Source organism: Pelobates fuscus, chromosome 13 (genome assembly GCF_036172605.1).
Source record: "Pelobates fuscus isolate aPelFus1 chromosome 13, aPelFus1.pri, whole genome shotgun sequence".
NCBI lineage: Eukaryota > Metazoa > Chordata > Amphibia > Anura > Pelobatidae > Pelobates > Pelobates fuscus.
The window spans coordinates 32664441-32689623 of NC_086329.1; the positions used below are offsets into that span (position 1 = coordinate 32664441).

Genomic DNA, 25183 nt, shown 5'->3' on the forward strand with positions numbered 1-25183 from the left:
TCTCTCTTCTCAGTTTTGATCCAGAGAACACTGTATTCTCTATAGCAAGAAATCATGTCACTGTGCACATAATGTAGGTTCTCCTCTAGCAGAAATAGGAGTTTATAGAGCTGCATTCACGCTTCCTACTCCATATTATCTACACTGCACCAAACCCTCCACAACATTGCAGTACACAAAGAAATAAAGAGGGGCCAGATGTAATTGTACTTATCTACCCTTAACGAGGCTTTGATTATTATTATAATTTTTTTGTATTTAAGATTGGCGCCTATTTATTCTTATCTACTTCCATTAAAAAGAGCTTGGGACCAGCAACAGTTGCTATTGTGCGTTAGAAACTACTCTAGCTAAAAAATGAATACAGGGGACACATTTGTGTATTTATTTCATAGAAAGACAGCGTCAGACTATGCAACTTGCTAGCAAGCGGGATGCTTCCCATTGAGCAATGCAGTGCCCAGCACAGCATAATAGGACATTTTTCTCAAAAAGTACATGTTATTGCATCATCACTCTGATAAAGCAATAGGTTTAACCCCTTAAGGACCAAACTTCTGGAATAAAAGGGAATCATGACATGTCACACATGTTATGTGTCCTTAAGGGGTTAAATAGACACTGTATAAGTTGCAAGATACCGCAAGCTAAAAGAGTTATGGTAACACAGTACAGTATATGACAGTGGCTAAGAACCTTTGGGCTTCACCTACTCTAATTAGGAAATCTCATACTTATTTTATGTATTCTACTTTTTATCCTGCCCACGTATTCTTTGAATTTATTTACATTTCACCTTCGTCTACAGCACCTGTAGACCACTCCTGGTATCTACAGCCTTTCTGGTAAGTAATCTCTTCCACTAACCGTTAATCTCCCCTCTTAGTCAGTTGATGCTGTTAAACTACTTATTTTCCTAGACTTAGTAGCAAATGTTTTAAATTGTAAATGGATTTACGTTGTGAGAAAGAACTGATAAGTCTATGGGTCGGTAAATCTGGGCAGTGTAAGAGGTGGGGCGGTGTACAGGTTCTCTAGGTGGAGATCGCAAACCAAGACATCCTTACCAAGCTGAGACAGATCAAGTCGCGTCCAATGCATTCCTGTCGGGCAGGTCTTGGAAAGTATTCGGATGAACACGCCTCCATGAATATCTAATGCCCATACAGCGTCTGGACAAGCGGAGATGTGGATCATTTCAGTGTCCGGTGGGAGTTGGACTGTGGATGGTCTAAATGGAGGGTTCAGATCCGTCAAACAGAACAGATCCTTTCGGCTTTGACAAATCCAAAGCACACTTCCTGGAGAGAAAGAATAGGGGAAAACAAAACATAAAAATAGGCAATGAAAAACTACAGGACATCTAATTAATAATTATGTGCCAAGTATCACAATGATCCAGGATAGCTGTAAAAAGCCACACAAGATATGGGAATATTTTAAGTAATTATTACATGTTTTTATTTATTTTATGCAGAGAAAACTAAATTCAAAATATTCCCATGTGGAGGGCAACTATTTCACCCTGTATTAGAATTTGTGCGGAAAAAAAAAATATTGAACAAATTGAAAATGCTGAAAGAAGTGAACGGTCTTGCAAATTGTACGCAAAAACAAATGTTTTTGGTGAAAATAGCCACTTCAGATTTAAAAAAAAATGTTTAAACTGACTATTTTAAACTAAAATGCGATATTCCGTTGCCATTCTTTTTGAAAAAAAACAAAAAACAATCCTACTAAAAGTGGAGGTTCTGGTGCACAAACATGTGGTTCTACAGTAAACAATCCATCCTGCATTGCTGGTATGGTGCGGAGGGACAATACTCACCTTCTCCTAAGCAGACGTGGAGCAACCTGCCAGATGTGCTCTAGCTGCAGAATTGGCTGGCTGATTGATACCTGGTTCTAGTAAGTCTAATTTTAATAAGTGACCGTAGCTACCTCATTATGTCTGGTGAGTCACTGAGCTCCGACTGCTGCCTAATATTGTTTTTCAGTGTCTTATCGGTCTTATTTTGATTAAGCGAATATGACATATCCAGTTCCCAGCGTTGCTGTCTATCTTAGGATTTACCTGGTGGATATATAGATCCGGGCCAATGTTGTTGTTCTCAGTGTCCTTATCACCAACTATAGCATGAGCCTAGCTTCAAAGTTATTGCATGAGGACTATTTAAAGGGACACTATAGTCACCAGAACAACTACAGCTTATTGAATTTGTTCTGGTGAGTAGAATCATTCCCTTCAGGCTTTTTGCTGTAAACACTGTCTTTTCAGAGAAAATGCAGTTTTTACATTACAGCCTAGTGATAACTTCACTGGCCACTCCTCAGATGGCTGTTAGAGATCCTTCCTGGGTCATGGCTACCTAAAATGCATCCAAACATTCAGTATCTCCTCCCTCTGCATGCAGACACTGAACTTTCCTCATAGAGATTCATTGATTCAATTCATCTCTATGAGGAGATGCTGATTGGCCAGGGCTGTGTTTGAATTGTGCTGGCTCTGCCCCTGATTTGCCTCCTTGTCAGTCTCAGCCAATTCTATGGAGAAGCACTGTGATTGGATCAGGCCACCACTTCTGATGATGTCAGCAGACAGGTTGCTATTCTGAGGCAAACGACATGCAGAGCTCCAGGCTTGAATACAAGATTTTGCTATACTTAGGGAGGCATGAGGGGCCCAGGGGGGCTAGATGGTGGATTTAACACTACAGGGTCAGGAATACATGTTCTGCCCTGACCCTATAGTGTTCCTTTAATATTTTTAAATTCAATCCGTGGAAACGTATGTTTCATACAATTGCTGAGTATGTCTTTAACTTCACACATATCTTGTGTGGACGATAATGCTAAATATTGAATAGTATATGTGGAACTGCACTCACTCCCACAAAGACCTTTTGGGGTCGAAACGTTGCTGTTGTGATTCTTAATAAAGTGCCTGAACCAAGGAGTGCCTGGACCCCTATAATTTTGATAATGCTAAATATAACCGTATCGCATGTCTATGGATTGATACAAAAATAAAGAATTAAACAAAAACAAAAACAAAAAACAAAGCCAGAGCTTCTACACCTGCTATGATATGTAATACAGATTCAGTGCAGAGTTAATTCATTAAAGTTTTACCAACTTAGAAAACCAGAACTGCAAGCGTTTGGCCAAAGTAGCTAAATTGAAAAATTCTATATTTACGCTATATCAACAGCTACCGTACCTAGTCATGCCTTATTTTTTCCATTCAGTTTTCAATTTATCATCATACACCGTTCTACATGCAACAGATAAGCTCACTCACCTTCTGCAGAAGGAGACGCAGAAGTCGATACACTTGCCCATCTGGTAGTTGAGGCTGTACCGCGTAGAACAATATTATGCCAATAAGTTCCTAAAGAAAATAAAATGTAAAATATTTTTTTTTTAACAAAATTACAACATTCGTGAACACTGATTTCCCTTTTTCCCCACCACTTATTTTTTTTTATAAAAGCTCTAAACTGTTCTGGTGATTGAAAAGTTCACACAAAAATAGTCATATTGGTAATATTTAACAACTGCTATTTCTCCACTTTGGATAGTACCATGTAAAAGGTTAAATTCCCTTCTCACTGCGCAATCCAGTTTAGTCAAAGATCTTGAACGAATAAGCATAACTTGGAATAAAGAACGAATAAGCAAAAAAAAAAAAAAAAAAAAAAAAGAAAACTCTATATATATGAATGGTTCTAAGCAGAGTGCTTTTGGTGTAGTTCTGTCGAGCATGGTACGTTGTAGAGATGTGCAAAAATTTATTTTAAGCAAATCGTCCAAATAAAATTCCCGGCAATCGAAAAAGATTCTGCTTTTGGATGGTTTGTGAAGGGACAGAATTTTCAGGATCGATTCATTAAACAATTGCCGGGAGTCTTGGTCCGACAAATCGCTTAAAAGCAAAAAAAAGTCACACTTCAGTTAATCATTAAAAAAAAAAAAAAAAATTTATAATAATAATAATAATAATATACTACAAAACAAATTCAACCTTGAAAAAAAAAAAAAAACCAAAACAGCAGAAATAGAACATGATGGAGCTATAGTCTAATTCAAAGTTCAAGTGCTCATAAAGAAATAAATAAAGTCACAATTAGGCAATGCAGCAAACCAAAGAAATCCTGGTAAAGAGATCCTAGATAAATACTTGATTAACCATTAACCATGCCGCGAGTAGGGGCATTTCGCCTAAACAAATTTAAAATTACTAGTGACTGGGCAGCTATTGCTGCCCAGTCAATAGATCAATAAGGGGGGGACCTGGCACAGGCTTAATTCTCCCCGCGAGCAGGGGCATGTCGCCTAAACAGCGAGCGGCCAGCGGCTGCTTGCTGTCATTTAAAACGGGATATAAATCAGTATCTTGTATAGAAGTGATAGAGAGCTACAGTTAGAGTACGTGTAATCAATAGTTATAGCAAAAACTATAACAATGTTGCAATATAAAAAAGTAGCAATTTAGATCAGTAACACAATAAGGCTGCGCTACTGATCTTACTAGCTACTTTTTACACATACTCTTACCGTAGCGCTCTATCCCTTCTATATAAGATACAGATAGCTAAAATGGGGGCGGGGTGGGGGATCTAATGTCCCCCCTGGTTCCCACCCACGAACAGGTAGGTACAGTTTGTTTGTTAAGATTTGTCTCCACGCTATTTCACCATGGTTATCTTTGCAATAGCATTTACTGTAGTGAAGGAACAAGAAACGGACTCTTGGACTCACAAGTGACAAATCCACTTTAACTGGAAGGATACAGAAAATCTTGCTTTTCTGTGGCTTTCAAATCACAGACTTCCAAATGCAGCTCAATGAGAAGTGTTTGCAAAGCGGGTGGTGCTCTGAGCAATTGTCTATTGAGTTTAGCTAAACTGAGCTAAAAAAAAAAACAGGAAGTAACAGGACTGTCCAACAGCCAGGGGGTGCAACAAAGTTCATTTAGAAAAGTACCAATGTCTAATTAAATAATTACCCCTTACCCCCAAAGCACAGTGGTGTATCCTGGTTTTGTGCTGCCCTAGGCAGGACAAAATTCAGGCGCCCCCCTCCTCACATGCGCCACCCCCACCCAACCCTTCCCCCGTGCCACCCCACCCAACCCTTCCCCCCGCCCCGCATTCTAAATACACACACACACACATTCACTGACAGATACGCATACACTAGCTAACAGACACACACACTCACACTCAGTAACAAACACACTCACTAACAGACACACACACTCACAGTCAGACACACTCACAGACACAGACACACTCACAGACACAGACACACTCACAGACACAGACACACTCACAGACACAGACACACTCACAGACACAGACACACTCACAGACACTCTCACAGACACAGACACTCTCACAGACACAGACACTCACCCACATTAACAATTTTTTTGAAAATTTATTTAAACACCCCCCCAGCCTCCTTACCTTTGGGAATGCTGGGGGGGGGAGGGGGTTGTCTCTGCAGAGGTGTGTTTCCCTGGTGGTCCAGTGGCTGCTGGGCGGTCGGGCGGCGCGGCTGGCGAGGGAGCACTTCCTCTGAGCTCTCTGCTCAGCTCCCTCGCGCGCCGCCCGCAGAGTGAGACTGGAAGGCGGAGCTGGAATATGACGTCATATTCCGGCTCCCAGCCTCACTCTGCGGCGCGCGAGGGAGCTGAGCAGAGAGCTCAGAGGAAGTGCTCCCTCGCCGGCCGCGCCGCCCGACCGCCCAGCATGTCTGTTAGCCGCGAGGCTAACAAGGCATTTGCCCTGGGCATTTGGGGGCGGCGTTTTTTGCCGCCCCCTGGAAAATGCCGCCCAAGGCAAATGCCTTGTTTAATACGCCCCTGCCTAAGCATCTGAACGCGTGTACAGACAAAAAGTAAAGACCTGACCTTGTGATGAAGCGGTCTCCAGGACACGTCCCCATATTCCAAATTAATTGTTTCCAGTTATAAATAAAGTGGCAGATTGTCCCTTTGTTCCAAGTGTCAAGATCTCACCTTAAAACCACAGCTATTCTATTTTATTTCCTTACTGTTTTGCTGGACTTCCTGCTCAACTCACAGCCATCAGTTTTGTCCCTTTAGTCTTAAGAAAGCTATTTGAAAACAAACCCACCTACTAGGCTTCCTTTAGCCACATGAAACTCATTTTTGCCAGAAGTAATCCACACACCGCTCCTATTGACTCCGAGCAGGCTGGGCTGGCACTGGGTCTGCTGGGAGCAGAAGGTCATTCGAAGCTTGTCGGCTACTTTTTCAACAGGTGCCTGTGCCACGGTGGCCACAGTGTGTGTTGCCTGGATCAAGGTTTGAAATAAGGTGTAGTGGTCGAAGACAACGTAATCTGTGATGCTGACCTGCAAAAGGCAGATGGAGTTAGACTCAGAATGCAACGTGTCTATGGGTTCTGAAATAGAGATACAAGCTTCTTATATACGTTTTTTTTTATGTAACTTACAAATGTGACATTATTATTTTAATAGATTTCTGATTTTGGTTAACAGTTAAAGAGATCACGATTAATTGCAAGTTTCAAGAGAAACATTAAACCTATCCAGATGTCTTCTCCAAGTCCCCATTACAAGGGACGTTATCTATAGTGGCTCTGTAGGTCTAATCCATGTCAGTTTATTCCATGGAAGTGGTTTAGGCAAGGCATGTCCTGAAGGCCAAGTAAGAAGGAAGGCTCCTCATCCCTTGGGACAACCAGAATATTAAATGAAGCCTTTTAGTTAATCACCACAACCTCGACAGCTTAGTGTAATGGTTATGGAGCTAAAAAACGAGCAAGGAACCCCTAGGGGAACCAGCTAGGTGTGTGTCAGGGGCGACCAATATAGGGGATAACCCTCACATAAGTGTATATAGCAAAGAAAAGGACAGACCTAATAGGTCAAAAAAGATAGGGCGCCCCCTAACAGATTGTCGTAGATACACATAAAATACATAAAATATAACTTTTAATAGTTTCGAATAGTAAAAAATTGATTAGAGAGAATAAAAACAACAAAAAAATAATAAATAAATAACCAAAAGTATCAAGAGGTGAGATATTGTCTCCTAAGTGGGATATATAACCTAAAGGTATCTCCCAAATAGGGACGATACAATCATGAAAGGAAAGGGAATCCCAGTATAGTGCTCGTACTATAACTTAGAGTAGTAGCAACTTATAATAATGCTCCCACCTGTGCTCATAAATGGTCAGTACCTATGCCAGCAGAGCCCTTACTAAAGATAAAATAAGGGGAAATCTTGCAATATACAATGTGGCAAGATTATACTGCATCTGAGGGGATAAAATAAGGGAAAATCTTGCAATATAAAATGTGGCAAGATTATACTGCATCTGAGGGGATAAAATAAGGGAAAATCTTGCAATATACAATGTGGCAAGATCATACTGCATCTGAGGGGATAAAATAAGGGGAAATCTTGCAATATACAATGTGGCAAGATTATACTGCATCTGAGGGGATAAAATAAGGGAAAATCTTGCAATATACAATGTGGCAAGATTATACTGCATCTGAGGGGATAAAATAAGGGAAAATCTTGCAATATACAATGTGGCAAGATCATACTGCATCTGAGGGGATAAAATAAGGGGAAATCTTGCAATATACAATGTGGCAAGATTATACTGCATCTGAGGGGATAAAATAAGGGGAAATCTTGCAATATACAATGTGGCAAGATCATACTGCATCTGAGGGAATAAAATAAGGGAAAATCTTGCAATATACAATGTGGCAAGATCATACTGCATCTGAGGGGATAAAATAAGGGGAAATCTTGCAATATACAATGTGGCAAGATCATACTGCATCTGAGGGGATAAAATAAGGGGAAATCTTGCAATATACAATGTGGCAAGATCATACTGCATCTGAGGGGATAAAATAAGGGAAAATCTTGCAATATACAATGTGGCAAGATCATACTGCATCTGAGGGGATAAAATAAGGGGAAATCTTGCAATATACAATGTGGCAAGATTATACTGCATCTGAGGGGATAAAATAAGGGAAAATCTTGCAATATACAATGTGGCAAGATTATACTGCATCTGAGGGGATAAAATAAGGGGAAATCTTGCAATATACAATGTGGCAAGATCATACTGCATCTGAGGGGATAAAATAAGGGGAAATCTTGCAATATACAATGTGGCAAGATCATACTGCATCTGAGGGGATAAAATAAGGGAAAATCTTGCAATATACAATGTGGCAAGATTATACTGCATCTGAGGGGATAAAATAAGGGAAAATCTTGCAATATACAATGTGGCAAGATTATACTGCATCTGAGGGGATAAAATAAGGGAAAATCTTGCAATATACAATGTGGCAAGATCATACTGCATCTGAGGGGATAAAATAAGGGGAAATCTTGCAATATACAATGTGGCAAGATCATACTGCATCTGAGGGGATAAAATAAGGGGAAATCTTGCAATATACAATGTGGCAAGATCATACTGCATCTGAGGGGATAAAATAAGGGGAAATCTTGCAATATACAATGTGGCAAGATTATACTGCATCTGAGGGGATAAAATAAGGGAAAATCTTGCAATATACAATGTGGCAAGATTATACTGCATCTGAGGGGATAAAATAAGGGAAAATCTTGCAATATACAATGTGGCAAGATCATACTGCATCTGAGGGGATAAAATAAGGGGAAATCTTGCAATATACAATGTGGCAAGATTATACTGCATCTGAGGGGATAAAATAAGGGGAAATCTTGCAATATACAATGTGGCAAGATCATACTGCATCTGAGGGAATAAAATAAGGGGAAATCTTGCAATATACAATGTGGCAAGATCATACTGCATCTGAGGGGATAAAATAAGGGGAAATCTTGCAATATACAATGTGGCAAGATTATACTGCATGCAGTATAATCTTGCCACATTGTATATTGCAAGATTTCCCCTTATTTTATCTTTAGTAAGGGCTCTGCTGGCATAGGTACTGACCATTTATGAGCACAGGTGGGAGCATTATTATAAGTTGCTACTACTCTAAGTTATAGTACGAGCACTATACTGGGATTCCCTTTCCTTTCATGATTGTATCGTCCCTATTTGGGAGATACCTTTAGGTTATATATCCCACTTAGGAGACAATATCTCACCTCTCTATACTTTTGGTTATTTATTTATTATTTTTTGTTGTTGTTTTTATTCTTTCTAATCAATTTTTTACTATTAGAAACTATTAAAAGTTATATTTTATGTGTATCTACGACAATCTGCAAGGGGGCGCCCTTTCTTTTTTGACCTATTATGTCTGTCCTTTTCTTTGCTATGGTTATGGAGCTACAAAGAGGTCCAGGAAAATATCCTTTACATTTCCCATGCACCCTCATTTTTAACATGCGAATTCCAGGTTCCTCTAGCTTCAAACTGGAGTCATGTAAGTATTTGTTGTGTGCCCGCACCGCCTGTACACACCGTTTAGGTCAGTGCTATTGACCTGCGTGAGATGTGCGATTAATGGACCATTTCCTGACCAGCTGTGAGCACAAACATGTGCACTATATCCATAACAGACCGTAATATTGTTTATGAAAGCCTGTTAGTCTAGGAACAAGATCAGAGAAAGATGGGAAGTCAAGAATCACATAGAAGTCTAAAATGATGCATAGTAACATAAATGAGAAGTATAATAAAAGAACTGTTCATTTTGTACCAGAAAGCAGATAGAAAATGCCTACTTGCCACCAATGGTCATCTTCTCCTTCAGGTCTTTTTGAAGTTACTCCAGTCCTGAACCACAGGTTACCGCTAGCATCCAGGGTCCAGACAGTCTCTTGGTCTCCAATGGCCAAACAGACTGGTTCCAACGCTTGCCTTTCACTGAAGAAAAGGGATAATCACAATTGGGACATTATTCCGTTGATTCTTTTATCCCTTCATAAACCACTCTTTTCAGGTCTCATTTTGATAATGCCGTATGCTTATTTTTCATTCTTTTATCGGTTTCATAACAAATAATTATGACAAACTCAATAAAAAAATAAAAAATAAATGTAAAAAGTGCATTTAGAATTACTAATCAAGAAAAGAGTGTTGACTCATTTGTAAGAATGATGAACTATGAAACAAAGGGAAATGTAAAAGCAACCAGGCAAGAATCAGAGAGATTTTATAAGAAATACATAGAAAACAAACAAACCAAAACCATGATAACATAAAAATGGAAAGCCAGAGGACCATGTCACTGGCAGATACTGGTTATGAGCCACATGCGATCAGAAAATGTCTGCATTATTATTTAGGTTTAAAAGAATCGAGGAAGAAAGTATCTTCTGCCAAGGATTTTACAATTAGTTTTTCGGTTTTAAGAAACCACTTAAAATTACCTGATAAGATCACATTTCCACTCATCGCCTGCAGGTGAGAAGCTGCTCACTCCTTCCCGGTATAGTAGGCCACGTTGCTCAGTAAGAGCCCAAACCACATTATTCCTGGCAGAAATCTGGGACAATGGGCAGGGACAATCAACCTTTTCAGCTCGGGCACAAGGACGGTCAACGCTCAAACCTTGTAGGAGAAAGAGGCAAAGTCATAACCATGTGCTGGTTGCCATTGAGATAGTAATAGCCCTCCAGAAATCTACGCAAGATCCCACTATAGAAACGGTATTGGAAGAGTCTGGGTCATTATATGAAAGGATCTATCCACGTTTGACCAAATTTTGGCTGCAATTTAGACTATGCAGTTTAATACACATTTATGCCACACCGTCTCAAGCTACTATCTTCTTGAATGGCATGGCTCCAAAGAGTTCCAGGCTAGCTAATACCCTCCATGGGCATAGGATAGTCCTGCAATGGAATGAGATGCTTCAAGCATAATATGTAAATATAGTATCCCATTAGGAAGGTGAGATAAGTGCTGTGTTGTCAGCAAAAATCCCCCCCTGGAAACCAAGACTCCAAGAGAATTTCCAAGCGTGGCCCCCTGGGACCGATGCTTTATGATGGACTGTATTCAGCTTTCTCTGATGCGGGTCTAATTAGTTGACACCGCTCTGTTCTGGAGATGGAGCCACAGCCGCACGCTGGTAACTAGTGGATTCTGAGGCAGCAGATTGATGCATTCAGGTGGTCAGCTTTAATCAGAATTAATTGAAGATTCCCAATTACCAATCTGAAGAGGTTATGTATGCCAAACACGTCTGAGGGCGATGCAGAGAGGGAGTTTTGTCAATTTAGCCACACGGAGCTTGGCGTCTATTCTGAAGGATTTTGCGGTTATACTTCCCCAGTTCCAAGCTTTATTATCGTCGACTTGGTCTAGCTTGGCCTCTACTCAAGATATTGACTTAAGCATGATTGTGGGCTTATTGTCTGGCCATGCGTCCTCTGTCTTATATACGGGGCACAAGCTAGCAGTTCGGATTTATCCAGGAGGGAGATCAGTCACTTCTCAGGGTGCATCCGGCTTCAAATCACGCAATTAATTCTCTGGCTGCGTGTCTGCACAGATTAGTCAGGAACCGCTGATAGTGAGCCCTGCCCCTCTAAACCCCTAGAATGTTACAGGAATCGTGGTGGTATAAAAATCCTCTGGATAACTGCGATAAGTATCATTCCGGAGCTCACTCCAGTATCGAGTCCAGCATCACAGTCAGGCACCACCCTCAAAAGTATATACTTGATACATTATTGGGTTCTGTACACATTATTAAAAGTTTTAAACTATTATTTTTAAAATGTTTAATCACTTTAACCCCTTAAGGACCAAACTTCTGGAATAAAAGGGAATTATGACATGTCAGACATGTCATGTGTCCTTAAGGGGTTAAGGAATCCACAAAAATCTAGAATAAGAAAGAATATAAAGTCCACAGCTCCCTATGTATCATCAACGTTAAGACAATGCTTATAGCAAACCTCCAACTGACCTGTTTGCAAGTATAGATCTCCGTTTGTTCGAATGATCCAAGCCGTGTCATCACTCAATGCCACAAACGAAACCTGAGGAAGAGCTTCATACCAGTGTCGCTTTCCTTTAATTGTTACCTTTCCGCAAGCAAAGGCTTTGTCTGTCTTTTGTTCTACTTTCCAAAGAAGGTTCCCTAAAGAAAGAACAGAATATAAAAAAAAATAGAAAACCCACAAACAAACAAACACGAAGTGCAAATAAAAAACAAGTCTACACACCATATGCTAAATTGTCAGTTTATATACAGGATCATGGAGCAAGGAAATAGGGACTGGCTTTGTCAAAGGTTATTAACGGATAAAAGACATGGATATGAGAGTCCTAATAGTCAAATTTAAGCTGCCATGCTACTGAATGTAATGTAACGAGAGGGTGTAATACAAATGTGGATAACCAGAATAACAGCGCCACTCTTTGGAGAATTCAATCTACATGTTTTCACCAGGGATCGCAGAGACATCCACAGCCCGAACCTCTGCTAATCTATTACGAACGTGAAAGTCCCACTTCACGATTAGCACTGTCATTTTGAAAACACGTTAAATACATTTACCGGTCGAGCAGTGACCTTGGGGACCTGTGTTTTAGTTTAATTTCTTTAAACAGTTTGACTAAAAGGGGGGTTAGGGGGAGGACAAACTATTTTTTTTTAACCAAAAGGATCAGATGATCATAGATTGTTACTAAAAAAAAAACAAAAAAAAACATTTTTGCCAAAAATAAAAAACACCATTGCATTCTGTAAACTTTGAAATTGACGATTAATGAATGAGTGAGTGCTCTGGATCTTAAATGTTGTTTGAATTGGCCCCATATAATGTATGCATGTTCATGTGAGCGCAGCCCTCTGTGTTTCATACACAAACTGTATTCTTAATAAAATAAAAGGCATTTTTTTCAGAACACCACTAAACTAGGGTGCTGGTGTTTTGTGTATTTGTTGTACAGAATGGATTTGGAGTGAGTTCAATGTAAACATGTCTTACATCAGTAGTATGAAAGTTATCTAACCTGTGGGAGAAACTGCCACCTGCTGGACAGATTCTTCAAACTTCTGCCATCGTAGTCCCGCACCAGGGAGAGCACTGCAATACAGGGAGCCCTTGTAGTCCAAGCACCATATATACTTTTCGGACACAACCAAACTGAGAATTCCACTGGCAGGTCCAGAGTAAACCATCCAACTCTCTGCAAGCTATCAAGCAGAAACGAGCATAGTCATTGGCATATGTATATGTTTAATGAATTATTATTAACTTTTACCTTACCCGGTTCTCCCAAAGAAAGACTCTTGGCTCTTACACCACCGGCGGCGAGAATAGCACGCTTCCGTGGGAGCGTTTTAAATGATGCATGGTCATCATGAAAACAAATTCAACTGACCACTGCACACTTAGAACCTTACCCTAGAATGCACTCCTTTACCAAGACCATAAATCAAATGAAAATAAAAGCTATGTAGATATCATTTTCAGTATAAGCGACTCTTGCCCATTTTATTGTTTTCCATTACTTCTTGATGGCTTTCTGGTTTTGCAAACAAACTTTTGAAGTATATCCAAGAATCAAAGTAAAATACCTGCTCAGATTTCACTAAAGCTCCTTCTTGAGTGGACCGAGTCATCTCTTGAGAGGCCTCCATCTCCGCTACATTCTCTTCTGGAGAAGAACGCCTAAACCTATGGCTGTAAATATCTTCCTCGTCACTTGATTCAGACATGTGAGCATGTTTGGTGTTTTCTGTATTGTCAGATCTAAAGGCTTGTTTTGCGTAAACATTTTGACAGGTGCCACTCCCAATGAAACTTGAGAATACATGGCAAGTAGTATTGATAGTAAATAGTTCTTGGTCCTCTTTAGGCATTTCACTGAGTTTTTCGTTGACCTCCAATGAATTTGTCTCTTCCGGTATAGTCAAAGCAAGAGACGCCATATCCAGTGAATCTTGGGCATCTATCAATTTTGTAGAATTTTCAAAAGTCTCTGAAGGGAACAAATTAAGGGCAGAACCACCTTCAGCGTCAGGCTGAGAGTTTAAACTTTCCTTGTCAACCAAAAATGTAGGTTTCAGACTGTTGTCCGTCTGCAATGGGTCTAAAGACATTGAGGCAGAGTCATTTTCAGGAACTATTGTCTTTTCGGTTACATCTAATGAGACATTTCCTCCTTCATCGAGAGGACCAACATCATTATCGGGAGCTTCTGCAGGAGATTCAACAGGCTGCAAAGCACAGAAAACATCGGCACTGCTGTCATCCAAGACACTATGGCATTTTACGCTGTTCAGGCTTTCCTGGGAACTTAGCTGATCTACACTACCACTTGGCAAGCTGGGTGTTGCAGAAAAAAAGTCCGAGTTCAGAGTCAGAGGACTGTCCACACTTGGTGTACTCTCCAAAGAGCCAGTGTCATGATTCCTAGGTCCATTTTCTGGTATGCCAAACAAAGAGGAAACAGTTAATCTTCGTAATGTTTCAAGTGTTGGAACATTTTAAAAAACGGAGACTGTTTTGAGGACCCCTATTTTTTCTACTTCCACTCTCAAATGCTTTGATAAAATATATATGAAAGGGAAACTATAGGGGCTAGGAACCATAAACACTTTAACTGATCTAAGTACCCTATGATTGAATGGCTAAGGACAATACCAGGCAGTATCATCGTCTTCCACCGATGGTATGACGTAAGGAGGAGGGTAACTCCATCCAAGCCATTCTGTCAGAGGAAGCAGGGCTAGGGGAATGGGGGAAAATATATATATATTATTATTATTATTTTTTTTTAAATGGAGTGAAGTCAAATAAGTGAGAGACATGGTATAGAGGAGGCAAAAGGACCTAGAAAAGGGGGGCTGAAGTGAAAATGGAAGGGGGAACAAAAAGGGTGGTATGATGCAAGGCACTCAAAGTCAGGTATATTTTTACCATCACAATTTAAGACCATGGAGAGAAAGTTTCACTAAAAGTGCAGTCTATAAATACCAAAGGTTTAGTCAGATGGTTATTCTTTGTATAGACACTACACTGCAGTGATCAAACAGAACAAAATTCAGAACATTAAACTTTGCAAAAGTTACCGTGGCGTTTCTTTTTCTTCTTTTTAACTTTAATGGATTGCACAACAAGTTCCTGCTCGAATTCTTCACTACTGATTGCACTGAACCTCTGTGAGGACGACCTATATCCTCTTGGCACATTATTGGGCGACATATGGTCTGTGGCCGCATTCAAGCCGAACCCGCTGTCTAGAGAGTTCATGGAACTGCTCCGGCTTTTTACTTCTGCAGGAAGTGAGCAACTCTGGGCTTTTTGCACCCCTGTCACGTCTAGATCACCTTCGTCATTTTCAGTTTCAATCTGTATCCTCTCAGTCTTAACAGTATGGCCATCCATTTTTGGGTTTTCTTGAACATCAGATAGTGTTCCCAATTGGGTTCTGCCAACTTCTGGAGAGAATACAGTGCGCACTCGAAAAGGGCTACTGAGACCCGCTGTTGAAATAACAAAACATTAAGAAATTATATAAATAACATAAGAATATAGATGTCTTTGGCACAATCTTCAAAATCAAAGCATTTGACTCAATTCATAGCCCTTTAGCAGAACATATAAAATAAATAGGCTCCTCAACTCGCAGTATACTTTGCACAGATCATTGGCTGACAAAAATAAATAAATATCTAGGAGAAAAAAAAAATATATGAAAAATAAATAAATAAATAATAATAAAAAAAACAAAGCAACTTGAAACAAAACCTAAATTTAGAAACTAAAAAAAATGGCTTATTTTTATAGAATTAAATGTCCATCTGAAAGTGGACTGCATACATTTCTTATATCATCTTAATAAACGTTATCTCAAAATAAGGACTCTGTTCAGAAACAAATACTAACAAATCGCAAACCCTTTTCCCCCACGAACCCCCCCCTCCCCCAAAAAATAGAAAGTGTACTCTTTTTTATTTTTGCATTATAGCAATCAACTACGGTAGTCGGTTGGAGTTTATAGACTTTGTACATCTGCCTCTGTAAATCCTGCAGAATTTATACATTATGTCATTTGTAAGGCTCGAATAGTATTAAAGGGAAATTGAAAAGAAAGAATGGTGTGAATTTAACACGAACCAGATACTGCCCCTTCAGGCATGTCTGAGATCCGGATGATATCTCTGTCCCCCTTGAGGAGAAATATTTCATTGTTTGTAGACGACACCGAGACAATGTCTCCTGAGGTCTCCAGCCCTCCAACAACAGCCTAAAAAATAAGAACAGGCACCGTTATAGTCAGTTTTACAGTATTGCAGAATACGACACACACCCCAAAAGGCTTTATATACGTTAATAGGCATACAACCCGAAATATAGGTTTTAATAGACAGCCCTGCACAGTCCTAAGGACACTAAACACCAACAATATAGACCAGTTATGGCTAATCATAGACCTTTCACAGGTTATGATCTATGCTAGGCTTCCCCAAACTCCGGCCCTCCAGATGTTGCTGAACTACAACTCCCATGATGCTCAGCCTATTTTATTCATAGAATCATGGGAGTTGTAGTTCAGCAACATCTGGAGGGTCGGAGTTTGGGGAAGCCTAGCATAGATCTATGCTAACCATCATGTTCCACCAGCAATAGGATCGCATGGGCGTTCACAAAACAAAGTCTATAAGAGCAGTAATAAACACAGTTCAGGGATGTGTAATTTATATTGCACGACGCCTGGGACGTACAGTTCCAGGCGCTTGGGAGGAAGATTATTTTATTAATTTAGCTGTGCCGCGAGCAAGCAGCAGGGATGGTGCCAGGCAGGGAGGGCCCACCTGGCTCACAGGGAGGTGTGAGCAGCGGCAGCAACCTACCACTCCTTATGATGCTCAGAACTCATGGTCGCCGGGATTCAGTGCGATATCATTTCCCAGCAGCTGACACTGTTTATGAGCATGGGACAGGCTGCTGCTGGTAATTGGTGCTGTGTATGTTTTAGTGTGTGTGCGCATGGGTCAGTCTGTGTGGGTGTCAGTCTGTTTTTGTTGGTGAATGTGTGTGTCAGTGTTTTAACAGAAGTGGTAGGAGTACATCTGCCTACCCCCCTTTTCAATGAGCTGTAAGGAAAGAGGGGAGAGCTTGCAGAGGCTGCAGACAGCAGGTATACAGCTTTTGCAAAGCTATGCTTTCATATACCACCAAACAAAATATACACACAAAAATATTTAGGTTCTCTTTGGGAATATATATACTAAATTGATCAAATAAATAAAAACTCGACAGAGCGTTCTTTTAATTGGGGTCTGCCATGCACTATTCCCTGTCTCCACTACCTCATCCAGAGAGCTAGTAGCTCCTGTTCAGGAGTGTATTCGTTCTCTTGAGTCAAGCCCTGTAGTGGTTATGGTGTCCATAGTGTTCCTTAAATATCAGAGTAAAAAAATGAGGGGGGAGAACACACAGCACTATAGCAATGTGATTCATCCTGGCATGTTTTAGTACCTGGTTAAGCGTGTCTATGAGATATATGCTGTACTCATCCCAGCTCAGAACCCAGCCTTCGTTCAGAAAGCAAGATAACACACTAAGATGCTTGGCAGGTAAGACGTATTTGCTTTCATGCGATGTGTCCGCACGTGGATATAACTCGAATGACTTCAGCTCACGAGACAGAGCATCTTTTAACAGAAAAGTGGACTGGACACTTCCATTGGCATCAGCCTTCCAGATTCGCAGGCCTGGCCTTGACGAAAACAACCTAAGGTCACTTTGCCTACAGAGTCCAGGTATGAAACATGCTCCGTAGCGCCCATTTCTGTAAGATCAAAGGGGAATAATTACTGTAAATCCGGGGGCTTCGTAGGATCTTCAAAAGTGCAGTATTTTATTTTAAAGCATGATTATCAAGAATATATATTTATTGCCAACTACAGCCTGTAGTGTCTTTTAACGATATTTTTAAAGGCAGAATTAATTTTTTTGAGACTGTGATCTCATTGGAATATACCGGTTGATTTAAACCCGGCCAAAATAACAGTGCTCTTATCACACAGAGCTGTAAGGATCTACCATGACTAGTGAACATGGGTGAGATCTAGCCAGCTTGGAGTTTCATAAACCATCCTACAACAGGATAATTGTCAATTCCACTACGTTATATGATATCACAAAGCTTTTTCTGTATGTAAAAGTGGAGAAAAACATGCTTACAACTTTCTAGGCTGGTTTCCAACTTGCTTCACCGATTTTTCCTCCGTATAGAAAAGTAGACATCTTTGGGTGGTTGAGACCAGTAGCACCTTCTGGTTGTAATCCAGTTGGACAACTGAGGACAACTCTTCGAGTATAAGGCTCGAATTACAAGAACCCTGCGTGCACAAACGGCAGAGGACAGAACAAGATCAGAAGACTAGCTACTTACAGAGTACATGGGTGACTGAAATAAAGAGAGACATTCTGGTTTATATGTTTGTTGCCCAGATCATAGTAGAACATTACCTTGTCCAAGTCTAGATCAGACTGAATAATCTTCCCGCGGTCATCACCAGAAAACAGCTTCATTCCATTTGGACTCCAAGCCAACGCAGTGATGCTGCTCTTGTGAATGCCGAGTACATCAAATCGCCTTAACTGGATAAAATAGAAATACACACAGTTAATTTTGATTGTTTTATGGTTGCTTTCAATTTCATTATTATTCTGTAGTCCGTGTTCAGAAAGGGAACTTTAATTTTGTAAAAAAAACATGTACAAAACTGTAGTACACTCAAAAGAACCACACATGTTAAAAAATAAAAATTATATATAAAACTAACCTGTTTGTTTCTCCCAGGTAAAGGGGACACTAACTGGAAAATTGCTACCCTTCCAGAGACCGTGCCCACGGCTACAAGATCATCAAAGCAGCTTAGAAGTTTCACAACAGAGATTGACTCCATCTTCCCCTGTCAACACACAGTGATTTAAAAGGATAAGTAAATGCGATCACGAGAAGCATTTCAAATAAGGCCTGCTGTGTGCTTAATATTTCCTGGCAGTATAGACAAGTAGATTAGCTCAGGGCTCGACAGGTTTGCTTGGAATCTAGGAGCCAGATAAAAAAAAGTAAGAAGCCAGGTTTTCAACGTCAAAAATACAACTCTTAAAAGGGACATTAGAGTCACCAGGGTATCAATAGCCAGCCCTTGCCCACTTTTCAATGTAAACCCGGCCTTTTCAGAGAAATTTGATACATGCTGACACTGCAACAATCACACACATTTTCTCACACAAACACAATTTTTATTTTAATGTATCCACCGAGCTGCCCCTACCTTTGGGAGAGCTGGAGTGGTTTGACTTTCCCTAATGTCCACTGGGGCGTTTTGCTTTAACCCCTTAAGGACCAAACTTCTAGAATAAAAGGGAATCATGACAGGTCGCACATGTCATGTGTCCTTAAGGGGTTAATCTTCCTGCTCTGCTTCCTAGAGAGCAGTTTAGTAATGCTGGGGCCAGAGTGATGTGATATATTCCGGCTCCTGGTATCACTGGAGGGCGCACAAGTGAGATGACAACACCCTTGCCACCTGCCCTCCGTGAGCCGCCAGCCTGCCCATGCTGTCCCTGAGCAGGTTGGCTACCTGCATCTGCTCTGTCAGCCAGCCAGCCTCTCGCCCACCTCCACTCACAGTCAGCCGGCAACCTTGGGGGCTGAACGGGCCGACAAATCCCAGGTGCCAGGACAAAATTCCTAGTCACCGTGGTGACCTAGGATTTCTCGAGCCCTGGCTTTGCTTCACCAAACACAGGAGAGAGGACAAGAAAAAAAAGCAAACAAATTCAGTTAGGCGACCCCTTTGTTTACTGATCCTCAGGCTTTTTCCTGTCATCCAAACAGCAGAAGAAGAGTTTTTATTTCCTATTCACCAAGCCATTTATGAAATACCTAAACACCAGCATTTCTGCAGCCCTTTTAAACATGTCTCACCTGGGTGTACCCCATATAGGGATAGTGGGTCTGACCCACTCTTAAGGTAGAAGAAAATGGTAAATAATGCACATGTTCTCTGAAATAGGTCTGATATGCAGTTTGATCATTTATAGCCACTAGAGGTGGACAGAACCGTGCAGTGTACACCGTTTTACGTTACAGAGTTAACAAGACAGGGGGGCTGTACTCCGATCACTTCAATGAGATGAAGTAATCTGGGTGACTATAGTGTCCATTTAAGGCCTATTCACACTTGTAAAGGGAGGCCCCTCATGTAACTAGCATAGCCCTTCTTGGTTTTTATCACATGCTCTGTAACCTTAATCAGCTTCCCACGGCTAGTCTAACAGGTTACAAAGCAAAGTCATTTGCTTTGAGATATCTGCAAGATATAGTACATTTAGGTACATTACGGCCTAGTTCCTCTTGCCAAGAGAGGTCTCCTATACAGCTAATGTGACACTTGTACTTTCCATCACATGGTGTCCGTGCCGAGCTATAAGGCAATATTTGCAGAATGATATCTGCAGGCTGTTTACAAGATAGGCTCCCCATATAAAGAGTGTATTTGGCATCTGCATTCTCATTACTTCGCAATCTGAATCAATCATTACTTGCCTGTTTCAGGTAATGTGGAGTCAATTGCGTGGGAGAGTCTGCACTGCTTTCCAGGGATGCATTAACCCTTACAAGGAGGTATCTTCTGCATGCATTGTGTTTTTACATCTAATTATTTGTCCAGAGTTTATTTAAAAGGGACTCTTCTGAATTAAAGGACCACTATAGTGCCAGGAAAGCAAACTTGTTTTCCTGGCACTACAGTGTTAATAGGTCCCCCCCATCCTCATTGCCCCCCCTACCGCCAGGCTGAAGTGGGAGTAGGGGTTAATCACTTACCTTTCTCCAGCGCCGAGGGGGCGCTGGAGACTCTCCTTCCTCTGCCGTCATCCGCCGAATGCACATGCGCGGCCAGAGCGCATTCAGCCAGTCCATAGGAAAGCATTCTCAATGTTTTCCTATGGACGCTGGTGTCTTCTCACTGTGAAAATCACAGTGAGAAGCGCGGAAGTGCCTCTATTGGCTGTCAATGAGACAGCCACTAGAGGCTGGATTAACCCATATGTAAACATAGCAGTTTCCCTGAAACTGTTATGTTTACAGCTGCAGGGTTAACCCTAGATGCACCCAGACCACTTCATTGAGCTGAAGTCATACTGACAGCCTCTAGAGGCACTTCCAAGACAGATCATCTGATCATCTGATCAGCCATGCATGCGCACTAGCCTCCCAACGCTTTCCTATGCACAGAATTGGCTGTTTATAATCCTGACTCCTACCACCACGACCACTTTAAATCACTGAAGTGGTTAGAGTAATTCTATAATTTTAGGTGTGCTGGGACACAGATTGAAAGTCACATGACAGGAGAAACTTCCTATAGAATTTTGTTTTTTTCTGTTCCTATCTGCAGTGGTCGGCAGAGCAAACCCGTTTGCTGCCACAGATAATAGCAAGATTAATAAAAGTATGAATACATTTCTTTATTAACACAGTATCTTTGATGGTTTTACGCATGTGCTGACCTGTTTGGCTGGCAGATTAGATGGAATCCCCCCCTCATTATAGAATTAGCTCCAAATCTACAGGGTTATTACCTAGTGAAAAACTGTCTGGAGTTCAAGTAAATTTCCAATTTTAGTCTAAAATAGGTCCTTGGAAATATTCGGCAATCCAGCTATGTTTCCAGTTCAGCAATTGTGGCCTGAAACTGGTAAATCCCACTCAATTATTAACAATTTACACTCCGTGAATAAGACTGCTAGAGCAGAGTGTGTTACCCCAAAACACACGACATACAGTAAGTTAATATAAATAAAGGGCAGGTTGCCTTAAGAGATTTAGCTATTGCTGTAACTAAAACAAAAAACGGTTACATGAAATTTCAGCATTTAGCATGAATCATTGGTTCCAGCATCTCTAAACCCTTCCACATCTCTAGCAGGGGTATTTCAATTCTAGCGCTGCGGCTGTTTGGGCACTACACATCCTATGGACCTTAGCCCCTCCTTTTTGGCATTTTTGGGAAAGGATTATGGGAGTTGTAGATTGACAGAAGTTCAGTATTAAAAACCCAATACACGACACATGGCAGATTATACTGGACTCCAATACAAATATCATACCACCTTATAATCGTAAAATAATGTGGGATTATTAGAATCTACAAGGTGACACCAAACACCTGCGTGTATAAGATGAAGAACTGCACTGGGACCTCATAATGAACAAACAACAGGAACACCTTACCTCCAGATTATACTTCTTCATCTGATTTGTATGCCGGCAATACAGATATAGCATGCCAATGCTGCTTCCAATCGCAATATAGTCGCCATTGGCATGCAGGGCCGTCAGGTAAACGATTATAGACCGAAATCCTTTCTGGACTTTTGCAGGAATTGCATTGATGATGGAATACAGAGGACAAAATTCCTTAAATACTACAGATTCCGTTCCGCAGGCCATGTTTTCCGGTTGGTAATCAGCAACCAAAAACCATTATTTATTCACCATCGCCGAGAGAAATCTAAAAAGAAATACAGCATTAACAATAACATGGCATTTCTAGAAATCTACAACAAACAAAACAAAAAAACAACATGAATTAAAAGAACTCTAAAATTGATTTCCCAAACAATTGAAAAGAGATGCACTTGAGCTCATAGGGACTAAGCCTTCTACAGGGACACATGGTAGCTATGCTCATATTATAAAGACAATGTTCATGCTGCAGAGCTACAACAGAGCTTCAGCTAACATGTGGCAAGATATGATGGGAATGTGTAAAAAAATGAAATAAAAATCACAAGACAATTGGAGCATTCCATTGGTTTCCATGGTGACTGCCCACTTTTAGAAATGGGTCCAATTGATTTTTGAGTTCACAATGCAAAGAGCAACCTCCACCATCGCTGACCCTTCCATCCAGATTTTTGAATCCACATAGTTTGTCTCATGAGACAATGGTAATCTAATTAGTGTTCAACTAGCATTAATAGGATTGTGTGGTTGTCATGTAGAATGTGTGTCATTGACCAGAACAGTGATCCTGCCAAGATGGCTTGTTCGAGGGTTTCCCCTATGATAGATCGCCAGGTTTCTCGGTTTCTCTAATATAAATGATATGCATTACACTTCTGCCCTTATGGCTGTGTGATGATACATGGATCAAAAAGTCCCATTTCAGTAGTGATGTTGTTGGTTTTTTGGGTTGTTTCACTTACTCAACCATGCTACAAATTCAACGATCCAACGTACAGAGTAACTAATCAAATAATAATAAGTCATTATACTACTACAGTACATGTGGGAGTCCAGAATGATCTATCCAGATAGCAAGGCTAGCAAACCTAATCATGTCATACTTAACACAATAGAATATACATTTAAAAAGCCTTTGATTCAGTTAAATTATGATTTAAAGGTACCAGTGCGTTCTCCCCAAATCTTGGCCATATTTTCTCATGAAGAAAAGTAGACAAGGAATATGCAAAATTATCATGGATTCTGCAAAACGACCCATTGTTTACTCCTACACTGATCTTAACTGAAGCTCCGATAGACTCAATAAAAGGATAGTGTTTGACACCCATCAATTGCTTTCATGAAGCCTACATCCTACACAAAAGTTTACAGCATGAAAAAGTTACACTCATAAAGCCTATATACTACACAAAAGTCAAAGACTACCATAGCCGGACATACAGCGTGCTGTAGTGGTTATGGTGCTTATGGTCCCTTTAAATGGTTGACAGCAAAATACATAATCCCAATATTCTGTTCTTTAAAGATTCTGCTACAAAAATGGAAAGTCACACTCAATAACCAAAGAACTGGATGGAGATGGCAAACCAAAATAAACGGACATTCCATGCTGGTATATCTTCAGAGACTAGATTAGGCTGACAGCAAAGTGTCTCTAAGTGGGTTAAGCAAAAACTTTGCACTTACAGAATAATTTATTCACCAGAGTAAGATACAAGGATTTCTTTGTAGACTCTCCCACCATGCTGCTGCTCCCAGGGACTTTAAACTCACAATGATGTAAAAATCGTAGGATGCCCTTATTGCCTGGCAACCAAAACCAAAACTTGTCAGGGCTCAACTCCTGGGTGCCATTGGACAAATGTTTGTGCGGCAAAGCTAAAGGAGGTGATAATGATAAGACCACATCTTAAAAAGTACATAATGCATTTTAAAAATGCCAAGACTTGGCCAAATAATACAGTGGAACCTCGGAACTAGAACGGTCCTGTTCTTGAACAATTCGGAAGTTGGACAAAAATTTAGAGTAAAAAAGTCTCTTTGTACGCGAACGGTATTCGATACCCGAACATACAACAAAAAACCATGTGTCATTTTCAAGTCAGACAATTTTATAAATAATTGTAATAATGGCCAACAGTAATTTTTTTTTAGCAAGTTGAAAGGCAGCAACCATTCAAATAAATGTGAGGTGCTTATTATTATAGTGATCTCTGCATTTTTAATGCATACATATAAATGTAAAATGCTGTAATTTTGGGGTTTGGGAACGGAATAATCAATTTTACATTAATTCTCATGGGAAATATTGTTTCGGTTCTTGAACACTTCGGGACTCGAACAGCCTTTAGGAACGGATTAAGTTCGAGTTCCGAGGTTCCACTGTAATACAAAAAAAAAAAAACAAAAAAAAAAACACCTTTTCTTTATTTAATGTGTGATGACAAAAAAAAACAAAACAAATAAACAAAAAAGTGTGAAATAACTTCAAAAAATACGCAAAGAAGTTGGGAAAACCTGCGGGAAAAATACATTTTGTGAGATCTACTTACATGATAATTTCCTTCCCCATCACAAGGCAGCCTGGTCTTTTAGGAGTTGTAACACGTTTGTCGTGCCCACAGAAGCCCTTGCTCGTAAGCAAGGATTCCTAACATATCTAGGGATGGCCCCTTGGGAGGGATCCTCAATAGTTCTTGTTATTGCATGAGATTCTGCTGTGATTGACAGCCGATTTCAATGAACTTTTACAACAGGTCACTAATTTTGCAAATTAACCTTGTGGACTAACAGAACTGATTATACCGAAATATAATAGACCCTGCTTTTTCAGTATATTTTAATTATACCAACACATGCATCAGTCAGCATTTAACAAAGAATTAATCTTGATTAAAGGCTGG

General features: G+C 40.3%; 1 protein-coding gene across 1 annotated transcript in view; it reads right to left on the reverse strand.

The window, feature by feature from the left end:
• TECPR2 (tectonin beta-propeller repeat containing 2) overlaps positions 1 to 25183 on the reverse strand; it is a 41395-nt gene that overhangs the window by 13160 nt on the left and 3052 nt on the right. The window contains exons 2-16 of the mRNA XM_063439811.1: positions 22263 to 22542; positions 18799 to 18927; positions 18482 to 18613; positions 18194 to 18351; positions 17486 to 17798; positions 16121 to 16250; positions 15073 to 15486; positions 13576 to 14426; positions 13008 to 13191; positions 11956 to 12129; positions 10409 to 10589; positions 9761 to 9902; positions 6144 to 6384; positions 3302 to 3391; positions 1068 to 1301 (exon numbers count right to left, since the gene is read on the reverse strand). Of these exons, the coding sequence (XP_063295881.1) occupies positions 1068 to 1301; positions 3302 to 3391; positions 6144 to 6384; positions 9761 to 9902; positions 10409 to 10589; positions 11956 to 12129; positions 13008 to 13191; positions 13576 to 14426; positions 15073 to 15486; positions 16121 to 16250; positions 17486 to 17798; positions 18194 to 18351; positions 18482 to 18613; positions 18799 to 18927; positions 22263 to 22481 (3592 nt within the window). The 5' untranslated portion in view covers positions 22482 to 22542. The remainder of the gene's footprint in view (positions 1 to 1067; positions 1302 to 3301; positions 3392 to 6143; positions 6385 to 9760; positions 9903 to 10408; positions 10590 to 11955; positions 12130 to 13007; positions 13192 to 13575; positions 14427 to 15072; positions 15487 to 16120; positions 16251 to 17485; positions 17799 to 18193; positions 18352 to 18481; positions 18614 to 18798; positions 18928 to 22262; positions 22543 to 25183) is intronic.